Source organism: Chroicocephalus ridibundus, chromosome 1 (assembly GCF_963924245.1).
Source record: "Chroicocephalus ridibundus chromosome 1, bChrRid1.1, whole genome shotgun sequence".
Lineage (NCBI taxonomy): Eukaryota > Metazoa > Chordata > Aves > Charadriiformes > Laridae > Chroicocephalus > Chroicocephalus ridibundus.
In genome coordinates this window covers 219499989-219512090 of record NC_086284.1, presented here as the reverse complement: position 1 = coordinate 219512090, position 12102 = coordinate 219499989, and the positions used below count along the sequence as shown (strand labels likewise).

Sequence of the window (12102 nt, the reverse complement as noted above, 5' to 3'; positions counted from 1 at the left end):
CAGCGGCTGCCCCGGGCTCTTTGGGGAGGTATCGGGTGCGGGGAAACATCGTGGGGTTTTGCCCTTTCTCCTAAAAGGGCTCCAACTGCTTTAAAAACGACTTGAAACTGCTTTAAAACCTGCGGAAGGCAGGCATGAGGTGCTGGGAGCGTCTGCAGGCGCTATGGGGACAGTTTGGGGGGACTTTGGCAGCGAAGTGGGGGGGGCCCTTTGCCAGCAGATGGCACTACGGGCTTAAATATCCCCGAACCCGCAGCTGGGTGGCCCCAGTTTCGGGGTGCTCCTGGGTGCCAGGCGATGGGCTGTGGGGATGGTGCTTTTGAGGACAAACGCTGCTTTTGGAAAGTGTCCTTTTTTTATTTCGCTTGGGAGGGAGGCATCCGGGTGCTCGGTTATCCCGGAGACCGCGCGCCCCGCTGAAAATTTGGGTGGATTTGGACAGTGAAAATTGAATTTTCTTGATGGTTTTTGGCCGACTCCGCTCCGCTGCCATCAAGGGCTCTGTGCTGGGGCGCAGGGGGAAGCCGGAGTAAAGGCTGGTTTGTCTGGGGTGAGACAAAATGTGTCTTTTTATACACCTTTATTTTATTCTTGTGGGCTTTTTTTTCTCTTTATCTATCTGTATTTTACTTTTGTGGGCTTCTTTTTTTAAAAGAAAAACGGATTGAAGCAGCTGCTCCTAAATGATACGTTGTTTTTGAAACAAAAAGCTAAAATATTTAATTTTGTAAAGGACGGGAGACATCCTGACCCTGCCACGTCCCCTATGTTTTCCCCCAGGCAACAGAAAAACCCCCTTGATTTGTCACACAGGGCCAAAGTCTTTTTTTTTTAGGAAGGAAAAAGCATTTATCTTGGGAAATGCCGCATCTTCCTCGTAAGGGGCCTAGAAGATGGAACCAGCTCTTTGCTCTAGTGGGGAAAGAGGCGAAGCAGCTGTCAGAAACCACCGTTTAAACCGGGTTAGGATTAAAACATCCTGGTTAAAAGGGATGAAATGCCTGGCGGGGGACAAATTCACAACTGGCACGCGAGTTTGCGACTTCTTACACCCTCTGTGCCCTGAGCGTCCCCACCTGAAAGCGGCCGGCGGTTCCGCGCAGCACTGTGGCTGCTCGAGGTGTCGTACGCAGCGCCGGGTCTGGTTCTGCAGGGGAATAAGAAATAAGAAGGTGGGGAGGAGGTGCCTTTCCTTTGCCTCTCCCACCCTTTTGGCTCCCCGGGGATTTTTGGGGACAGGGACGGCAGCGCAGCGGCTGCCAGCCGCCGCCGTGGGTTTCCCCGACCGATGCCGGTCGCAGGGAAACCACAGCCAGGAAACCACTCGTGCGAGCAGCGAAAGCCCTGCGGTTGCCCGCAGCAGCGCTCACGTGTGTGACGTGGGACAAGGAAAGGGACCTGAGACCCCCCGGGTGGCCGAGCCAGCTCCGATGGAGGAGATGCCTCCCTCGGGATGGCTTTATTAGGGACGGGGACAAGGCTGGACCAGGGTCCCCGCCACCCTCAGCACCCTGGCGCTGGGGTTCGGGATGCTCCTGCTCCCTGCATCGCATCCCCCGAACCTCTTCCCAAGAGCATCTTCTCCCTCTGGCTCCTTCAGCGCCGGGGTAAGGTTACCGGTGAGTTTTAAGGCCAAATCTCCTCTTTTTGGTGGCCCAGGCGTCACCCGCTCCGCTCCTTGGCTGGCAAAACCCAATTAATTTCCCCAGCTGTACCTCGAGCATCCTCAGGACAGAAAAGGAAGAGCTCGAACGGTCGCACGTAAAATAACCATCCTCTTATTTATTATTCTTTTCCCTTTCGGTGAGGCGCAATATTTCAGGCTCCACTTTACATGACAAAGGAGCAAAAAGCCCTTCCTCTTCCCCCCCCCCCCGCCCTCCCATTGTGAAACGGCTTTTCATATCTTCCGGTTATTATTTTAAACCCATTTCCTAAGGAAATGAGGCTCATGCCTGTGCGTGTGTCTGTCTGGCCGGCCGGCCGGCATCCCCCCCGCCCCGGCACGGCAGCAAGGTGGCAGGTAAAGATTGCAAAGATTTCATGAAAATTGAGCGCAGGGAGAGGAATTCCACGCGCCTGTGCACCCCTGACCCACTGTTCTGCGTTTTAAGTGTTTTTTTTGGGAGGGTCACACGTCTCCTAAAACGCCCCCGAGAGCGTTCATCGGGGCGAGACAGGGAGGTTTCAAGGAATCTGGATGATATTCGTTATGAATACGCGTAACTACTCGCCCCCCGGGGACAAACGTTGGCGCTACCCGGCCATCTGGTTGCCTTTGCCGTAAATTAAATGAATGAAAACTACGATAGCGAAAGTCGGTGGCGCGGACGAATCGATAGCTGCAGTAAAATCGGATTGCTCCTATCAAACGTCCCAACGCCATTAGGCAGGGAGGGGCGGAATCAGCTGAAATTCGTATCTGCAGCACAGGAGGTACAATTAGAAGAGTTATTACAGGGTGGTATCGACTTTTAGTTCGGGATTATATATATCTGGGTGAAATGACTACTGTGTCTGTCAGCCTACAGGAGGGTACTAATCTTAAAGAACTGAAAAACTTCCATATAAATATCTTTTTTTTTTTTCCTCTTTTCTGGAAGGCTCAGCCTCCGTAGCGGTGCTGGGTGAAGCTCCCCTGCTCTACGGCGGGACCAGCCTGTAGCGTCCCCCCGAAGCCGGCTGCTGCCTCCCTTTTCCAGCACTGCTTTTAGGACTGAACATCACAGGAACGGACAAATCCAGACCGTGAAAGTCGTTAGTGGGGGCTCTGCTGACCCATTAACCAGCCCGGTCTCCTCCCAGGCAGGCATCCGGCATCACCACATGATGTGGTGTGGTCAGATGAAGGATTTCAGGGCAATATGGCAATTACGGCTCAGCCACGCTCAATTTTCCAGCTGTTTTGGTGGAGAAAACTCCATGTTTTCTTTGTTTTTGCAAGATCAAGGCATGGGGGTCTGCACCAGGGCACACCCATATCTGCCTGGGCTTCCCTCCATCCTTCCCTCTCTAGTTATCCCGTGCCAGGGAAGTGAAGAGGACAGAGACCACGACGAAATGTCTGACGCTGGCGTCTAATCTCGCTCTTCCCTGACCTTTGCCAGGCAGCGCAGGCTGCGCGGTCCCTTCCAAGCAGGATCCTGCACGCCAGGCCCGGCCGGCAGCTCCGCTGTGGGATGGACTGGGTCCAGCTCGCTTCCAACACGCACGGCGTGCCCGTCCCCAGCCCGGCCGGGAAAGGGGCATTTCCATGCCAGCAGGTCAGGCCCAGGCGAAACGGGCTGGAGGCCACAGCTGAGCCTGCCCTTACAGTGCCGGGAAGGACCGCAGCTATTTTACTCCTTTTCTGGCTTAATTTTGTTGCATCGTCATTGGTAAGAAAAAACATTCCTGAGCCAGGCTATCTCCTGAGCAGATCTACACGCCGCCACGGCTCTCAAAGGAAAGGCTCTTGCCTTTCCGAAGCTGTTTTCTCCAACATTTCCTTTCGGGCAAAGGCAGCCCTGCCTCGCTGCCGGGCTCCCGTCCACGGGGAAGGAGCCAGCCCGAACCTCTCCCGTAGGCACCGCCAGCGCCGCGCTCACAGAGCCCCGATTGTTCGAACCGTTCCAGTCCTCCCTACCCAAATGGCCTCTCCCTTCCTCTCCTGATATCCGTTGTTTTCCCAGATAAATTGTCGAGCGGAGCCGGGCAGATTGCTTGGGTTGCTGGATCTCTGGCGAGCTGCGGTATCTATTTGCCCAGTGGTTTGTGCCCCGATGTGACGGAGGCGTGTCCGATTAGCGCCGGGGTGTTTGGGCGTGCTGAGATTAGTCTATGACCTTTTTTTCCAGGAAAATGCCATCCCTGGTGGTATATCAAGGCGAGCAGGGCGAGCGCAGTGAAGATCCTATGATTCCTACGCTGAGCCGGGTGGGCTGGGGTGCAGGTAGCCCAAAGAACCAAACTCCGGGTCAGGATTTTGCCCGAGCAGCAGATTCCCCCGGGTCAAATGTGTGCAAAACAACCCGTTGTTGGTTTTTTGTTTTTTTTGTTTTTTTTTTTTTGTCGGACTGTGGGATCTGCAGCACCAGGAGACGATAAAATCTGGAGGATTTCTGCCCCGAGCTGCAGGTCCGCACAAGCCCTGCTCCGCAGCAGAGCTCTGCATGGAGCCTGCTCATGTCTTACGGCTGCAAGAAACACGCAGTGTATATCGAAGGGGAGGGATATTCATCGGCTACAACTTCAAATCCCTCCCACGGCAGCTCTCAGAGAGTTTTGTTTTCAAAGGCCCCTTCTGAGACTGAAACCTGCCCTGAGACGGAGCTTTCTGATCCTAGGGAGAGGCAGAAACGCGCTGTGAAACCCGCACGCAGATTCTGATTTCGCTTCAATATGGAAATAGCACTAGTTCAATAAAGTCGGGACTTCTCCCCGGCACTTTCCACGCACAAAGTAACGCGCTTCTTTTCCTTTAACTTCAACCCCCCTCACGCATTCCTCCCAGCGTCCTCTCCGCCGCCTCCTGTACAGCGTTGCCTTCGGAGCCCATTAAATGCTTTACAGCCCTTTCTCTCCTCGCCTCCGTCCTCGGCATTTTCCAGTCCAGCTGCCACCCTGGCATATAATTAAACCGTTTTTCCTCCTGTCCCCAGTGAGTTTTTATCAACGCAGCGTGTCATCAGCTGCTGACCAGGTTCTTCCTCTCCAAGCGTGACATCCTCCTTCGGCTTCTCAGGTTTTACTGCCCCTTGCCCTCGATTGCTCCTCTGCTTCCTGATTTTGGGGGTTTTTCTGTGGGCTCCTCCTCCCCTCCCACCGCGCCTCATCTCGCAGCCAGCTCAGCCCAAACACCGAGCTCGCCCAGGGCTTGCGAGTAACTCAAACATACTGGGGCTGCGGGTGTTAACTTGGGAATCGGAAACTCTCCTGGTCATTGCAGTCTTGCAGCTTGTTTTGTCCTGCACATTTCTAACTTCTGGCATTTGCGATGGGTCCTGAAGCTCCACTCAAGCTTGCAGTATTTCATGCCTCTCCATTTTCCGGGCTCCTCCGCATCCCTCCTGTTTGGCCGCTCACATCCCATTTGGTATCAAGAAACTGTCCTTTTGCCTCCGACTTGGCGCAATGTGGCAGATGCGACCTCCTGCCGCGTTGTGCTCGCTCCGCAGCCCCAAACACACAGGCTTCGGCCCTTGGCTTGTGCCCAGAGATACTGCATTAATCCTAACAGTGATAATAACAATAATAATAAAAAAACCAAACAAGGATGCACTTGAATTCCCCTTCCCTAAGAGGAGCTTTCCTGAAGAACTGGATTTAGAAAAATAGAATCACAGAATCGTCCCTCACAAGACCGGTGGGATGAAGGCACGAGCGATGCAGCCAACCGGTGCAAAACCTTACCCTGAAAGAGGAACAGTCGACACGGATCGGCACAGAATTGCGCTGTGGATCGTAAAAGGTTGGGCAAAGACACAGGAGAGTGGTATAACTAAGGGAAATACGCTAAGAGAGCATAGAAGGGAAAGGAAAATTAGGGATAAAAAGCCCTGATGGCAGCGGTGGCATAGAATCATAGAATCATCTAGGCTGGAAGGGACCTTTCAGATCATCGAGTCCAACCATCAACCTCACGCTGACAAAAACCACCACTAAACCGTGTCCCTCAGCACCACATCTGCCCGTCTTCTAAATACCTCCAGGGATGGGGACTCCACCACTGCCCTGGGCAGCCTCTTCCAAGGCTTGAAAAACCCTTTCTGTGAAGACATTTCTCCTGATATCCATCCTAAACCACCCCTGGCACAACTTGAGGACATTTCTTCTTGTCCCATGGCCTGTTCCTTGGGAGAAGAGCCCGACCCCCTCTGGCTCCCCCCTCCTTTCAGGGAACTGCAGAGAGCGAGAAGGTCTCCCCTCAGCCTCCTCTTCTCCAGGCTGAACACCCCCAGCTCCCTCAGCCGCTCCTCACCAGACTTGTGCTCCAGACCCCTCACCAGCTCCGTTGTCCTTCTCTGGACACACTCCAGACCCTCAAAGTCTTTCTTGTGGTGCGGCTCGTGGCTGGCTCTTCCCTGTGGGAAGGCTCCTGAAGGAAGGCCGACGCACAAAGGGGCTCTGTGGGCTCGCAGAACCTGGCAGGACAGCAAGTTTCCGGGCTCTTGGATGTTGTGCTTGCCTTGCCAGAAGGTTTTTCCTCATTGTTTTCAAGGGGTTTTGCTTGTGGGGGAGCAGCGGGCTTGTGAGAGCGGCCTGGCACAGGCCCCTGGCTGGGTGGGGGGTGTGCAATGGGCCGAAAAATAAAATTTCACTAAAACGTGAAAAAAACCACAAACTTCGCCACGGGGAGGGAGGTTTAGTGCTGCACCCGCCGCCCTCAGAGGGTGTAAGGGCCGCTGGAGGCCCCACAGCCCGGGCACGCCTCCGTGCGGCCCTGACCGGCCTTCGCCCCCCGCCGCCGCCATTCCGCGCCTCGCGGGGTCCTGCGGCCCTGTCCGCGCCCCCCCTTCCCGGACTACATTTCCCAGGTGCCCCCGCGGCGCCGCGCGGGGGCGGGGCGCGGCGGGGCGGCGCGGGGGCTGCCGGGAGTTGTAGTTCTTGACGGCGGGGCGGGAGGACTGCAGGTCCCGGCGTGCCCCGCGGGCGGTCCCTGAGGCAGACGGCGGCGATGTCGGTGCAGGTGGCAGCCCCCGCCGTGGAGCTGAAGGAGCTGAGCGGCCCCATGGATAAGGCGGCGGGGCCGCCGTGTGAGCCGGTGGCCGCTCACCCTCCCGGGCACGGCGTGGCCGCGGCCCCCTGCCCGCTGCCGGCCACCGAGCGTGAGGCGGCCCTGGCGTCCTCCTCCTCCTCCTCCGGTGGCGGCGGCGAGCGGCCTCCCCTCAGCGGCTGCCCCGGGCTGTCCGCCGCCACCAAGGTACCGCAGGCTTCGGCCATGAAGCGGAGCGACCCGCATCACCCCCAGCACCGGCACCGCGACGGCGGCGACGGCGGCGGCCCGGCGGCCGAGGCGCTCGTCAGCCCCGACGGCACCGTCACCGAGGCGCCGCGCACCGTCAAGAAGGTAACGGGGGAAGGGGAGGGGGACACACGCCGGGGGAGAGCCCCCCTCCTCCGGTGGCTTTGGGCGGCGGCCCCGCACCCCCACCGGGACACACGCACACCGGGGAAGGGGAACCGGCCCGGTGCGTGGGGACATGGCGCTGCCCCCCTCATCCCATCCCGGCGTGGGGGTCCCCGGTGCGGGGGTATGGGGTGTCGGTGTGCCCCGAGGTGCTGCCGTTGGGGGGGGTGTGGGGTGTGTCCTGTGGCAGCTTCTCCTGTGGCCGTGGGGTTGCTCCCCTGGCCGTGGGGGGCGCTCCCGTGGAGGGGCCGCCCATGGCTGTGGGGGGGCTCCTGCGGCCGTGGGCTTGCTACCGTGGGGGGAGCTCCTGTGACCGTGGGGGGTGTTCCCGTGCAGGGGGCTTCTATGGCTGGGGGGGGGCTCCTGTGGCCGTGGGGGGGGGCTTCTGTGCCGTGCTCCTGTGGCTGTGGGCTTGCTGCTGGAGGCGGGGGGGGGGCTCCCGTGGTCGTGGGTGCGCTCTTGTGGGGTTGCTCCTGTGCCATGCTCCCATAGCTGTGCGGGTTCTCCCATGAGGGGGGCACCCATTTCTTTGGGGGTGCTCCCATGCCATGCTCCCTTGGCCACGGCTGCGTTGTGGGGACGTGCTCTGGGGACATGGGGTCCTATCCCCTTCTTATGTCCCCCCCCCGTGCCTCTCTGCCCTGTGGGTAAGTGGCAAACGCTGGCCGTAGATATGCCCACGGATACGTGTGACCAGCGTGGTGCTGCCCGGGGTGTCCGCATCAGCTGTACGTGTGCCCGGCGACGTGCCGGCTTCGTAGGGTTTGCTGGCTGTGTGTGCACCCCACTCCTTCACACCCGGGGCTGTGGGGGTGTTTGCGGGAAACACGCGTGCCAGGTACATGAGCTCCCGGGTGTGTGTGTGGGTTCACAGCGGGTTCACATCCCCGGGGTTATCTGCTCGCTTGGGAAGACGGATATGCGCCAGATAAAAATGTGCAGAGAGAGGTGGGAGGGATAATCGGGCGTACCCAGTATGGGCGCTCTGTGTGTGTGTGTGCGCCTTGGGGTGTACCGCTGGGCACCCAGGGGTGGGTCTGCGTGGGGTGCCCCCGCCTCAGGGGTGCCCCTGTTCTGGCGCTTGCCCATTGAGGAGTATGGGCAGACACTGGGAACACAAGGACCGCTGTTTGCCCGGCGACTACGTTCTTTAGGTATATATACTGCTGGGGTATATATGCACACACGGGAGTACGCGTAGCTGGTTATAAACACGCTTGCAACCGCTTTTGCACTTACACATGAATATGTATAGCCATAGCTCTACATCCGCTTGTGTATTTATGAACCCACGCGTGTGGAGGTCACAGATGGGGACGTGCACATTTACATAATGCGTGCTGGTACGTAGAGGAACATGTATATAGTGTGTACACTCATACAGGTGTCCGTAGGCCATAGCTATACGCATGTGTGACACATCCTTGCACATGCAGGGGAGGTGTACCTGCAAGTACGCCATACCAGCATCCTGGCTTGTATCGGGAATGGTGTGGCCAGCAGGACTGGGGCAGTGATCACCCCCCTGTACTGGGCGCTGGTGAGGCCCCAGCTCGAATACTGTGTCCCGTTTTGGGCCCCTCACTACAAAAAAGACATTGAGGTGCTGGAGCGAGTCCAGAGAAGGACAACGGAGCTGGTAAGGGGTCTGGAGCACGAGGAGAAGGGTCTGGAGAACTTGTGAGGAGCGGCTGAGGGAGCTGGGGGTGTTCAGCCTGGAGAAAAGGAGGCGGAGGCGAGACCTTCTTGCTCTCTACAACTCCTTGAAAGGAGGGTGGAGTGAGGGGGGGTCGGGCTCTTCTCCCAAGGAACAGGCCATGGGACGAGAGGAAACGGCCTCAAGTTGTGCCAGGGGCAGTTTAGGATGGATATTAGGAGAAATGTCTTCACGGAAAGGGTTGTCAAGCCTTGGACCAGGCTGCCCAGGGCAGTGGTGGAGTCGCCGTCCCTGGAGGTATTTAAAAGACGGGTAGACGTGCTGCTGAGGGACATGGGTTAGTGGTGGTTTTGTTAGTGTCAGGTTAGGGCTTGGACTCGATGATCTGGAAGGTCCCTTCCAACCTGGACAATTCTGTTCCCAAGTCTACGCAGTTAGAGATCTATAGGGATGCAAAGAGGTGCACAGACGCGCACCGATCAGTACGTGCGTACCCGTGCAGCTCTACATACACATGCCTATAGCTGCACGAACGCTGACAGAGATCGCTATATACACACTGAAGGACACCTGCTCTCCCAGGATGCCGGCGTATGGGTGCAAAGCAGCACCTTTGTGCCTATGGGCACCCATTTGCTGCGTGCTCAGGCACGCACTTGTACCAGTGCACACCTGCCCACACGCAGCCGTCCAGCTGTGGGCATCCTTACAGACACAAATGCGTTCAGATGCGCCGAGACAGAGATCCCTGCGTATTAACAACCTGAGTTGTTGGTGCCTGGCACCCTTTCCTTTGGAAGCCTCAGGAGAAGGAGTTCTCCCCCATGGTGCAAGGACCTCTTGGGGAATGTAGGGGAAGAAACGTCCCTGTCATAAGGGGAACCTCCCTACTCCTGGAACTTTGGGGTGAAGACTTCATCGGCATATTGCTGGGCTTCCACCCTCTCTCATTGTCGCTCATTTTTCCTCTCCCTTCAGAAGGCCCAGGATGAGGGACTTTATCTCCATAACTGCGATCTCCTCCTGTGTGGCTTCCCTGAAACTAGAGTCTCTCCTAGAGACTCTGTGGGAAGCAGCGCATCCCCGTAAGGCGAGGTCTCCCTGTGAAGAGAGTCTGGATCCAAGGGCTCCTTCGTCCCCTTAGAAATCCCTGCTGGGGGGTTCAGTTCCGTGGTAAGGGACATTTTTCCACTAAGACTGTGACTTCCATCCCCAGTGTCTGGAGCCCTCCCCATTTGATATCCTAATCCAATCTCTTGATTTTTAGAGACCCTCAAGGGTATCCATATTTCCCAAGTGTGGTTAATACTTCTGAACTCCTCCCTTATCCCTCTCATTTTTTTTGTTAAATGACAAAAAAGGGTTTCTCCTTGCACCCTGCTCCTAAATCATAGAATTGTCTAGGTTGGAAGGGACCTTTAAGATCATGGAGTCCAACCATCAACCTAACGCTGCCAAAACCACCGCTAAACCGTGTCCCTCAGCACCACGTCTACACATCTTTTAAATACCTTCAGGGAGGTACCATTAGCCTAACGCTGCCAAAATCAGTCCAGCTCTTGTCTGGAGCACAGGGTTTGCAGCGTCTAGGAGGGAAGGGGAGTATTGATGGTGGGTGATGGAGTCGTTATCAGAAACAGCTTGGAGGAACCTGCGCCGCTCTCCCTGGATGCTCCCAACAGCAGCAGAGGGTGCATTACAATTGTGAGAGGAGCAGAGGATGCCAGGCTTTCCGGAGAAACCTGGATGCAGGAGGAACAGCCAGTAAAGCTGACGGAGCAGCAAAGCTCCCCAGCTGGCTGCCTTTGCTTTGCTGCTGGGTTTGTTTGGGAGCTGACAATCTGTCTGGTTGCTAAAGGAAGCGAGATGTGTTGATGGAGGGGATCTGGGAGTACGTACTGTTCCTTCTCTTTCTTGCCCCCCCGTACCGTTGCTTTCCAGTGACTTCTCTGTGTGCGTTCCAGAGACTTGAGAGGTTGTTAGGCATTTCATTTACCAGATCTACAAATCCAGAGTCCTTTCCGCCGTTTCTTAGGAAGTCGTGTTAGTTAAATAAAAACCACCAGATTTGGTAGCCATAAAATTGTTCCCAGCCCTGCGACTGAAAAATTGGGCACGCAGAGCCAAAGCATCTGTTGAAAGAAGGCTTAGTACAAAAATAAGTCGAAAAGAAGCAGATAAATTTTTTATTCCTATCTAATAGAACTTTGCTTTAGGACCTGAAATAAAGGTAAAGGTCTATTTAAAATAGATAAGCAAGATGATATCAGATTTGTAGTGAAACAAATTAAACTGTAGTTCTTAACAGTGTTTGCCTGGAAGAACAAAATCTCAGTAGTTTTTTTTTCTCGACTGGCTTATATATTAAAAGTGCTGGTTTTTTTTCTGGTTTTCTTTTTTTTTTTTTTTTTTTTTTTCCCCTTTCCTTGAAGTTTTAACGTGCGTTCTTGAAGTACTGTGTGACCAAATGTTTATTTCATAGTTCTGACACAAGCACAGAGTTCCCAGTAAATAGCTGTGGCTGTTCTTTCCTCTGAACACCACTCTTATTTTAAAACTCTTTTTTATTCCGGCTTAGTGTTTTCCTTACGCCCGTCTGCCTTTAGACGGGCTAATTAATCTTTTACCGTGGCAGACTGGGGACAGTTCATGTGCCCGCAACTGGTGAATGTTAACAACTTTGCGATTTCTTTTTTTTTTTTTTTTTATTTAGGCGATTCTTTCATTTTGTTATGATATTACAGCTGGTGTATAGTCCTGATTCTGCAGCCTCGCACACCTGCTCGTACAATGGTGGCCCTTCTACAAACCCAGAGGTCACGGTCAAGTACGCTGGGCTAGTCTTCATGGCACCTGCAGAGGTGGTTCCCATCAGATCGAGGTGAAGATCTCTGTAATCACGTTCTTGTTCTCGCTGGATTCTTGCTGTAGATCCGCCCTCTCAAGAAGTGGCTAGAAGACCTCATTTCTGAGACGGACTTGACTTTTACAGCTAACTCTAATGGACACGGCTGTGACCTTTACGTGCGTCTACACAGGTAGATTTAGCCGACGCCTGGTTTTCTGGCGCTGCTTCAGAGCTGGCTGCTGCCGAGAAAGGCTGCTGAGTGTGTCTTTGACCCGTGTCCGAGGTGTGGGCTGATGGCCTGAGCTTCAGTGGTGGTCCACATCTTCTCCTGCCTCAGACTGCATGTCCTGACCCTCTCCCCTTCCCCTGCTGCCAGGTTCTTGCGTTGCTCCAAGATGAGGCAGTCCAGGGAGCTCAAACTGCACAAAATCTCTCACTTTACATTGAGTTAGTGTTCCGTTGGCTTGATTCCCTCCAACGTGGGGTCAA

At 55.4% G+C, this 12102-nt stretch overlaps 1 protein-coding gene across 1 annotated transcript in view; it reads left to right on the top strand.

Moving 5' to 3' along the window:
• The first annotated feature begins 6595 nt into the window (after positions 1–6595).
• Positions 6596–12102, top strand: part of AHCYL2 (adenosylhomocysteinase like 2) — a 113522-nt gene continuing 108015 nt past the window's right edge. The window contains exon 1 of the mRNA XM_063323769.1: positions 6596–7048. Coding sequence (XP_063179839.1) covers positions 6656–7048 — 393 coding nt within the window. The 5' untranslated portion in view covers positions 6596–6655. The remainder of the gene's footprint in view (positions 7049–12102) is intronic.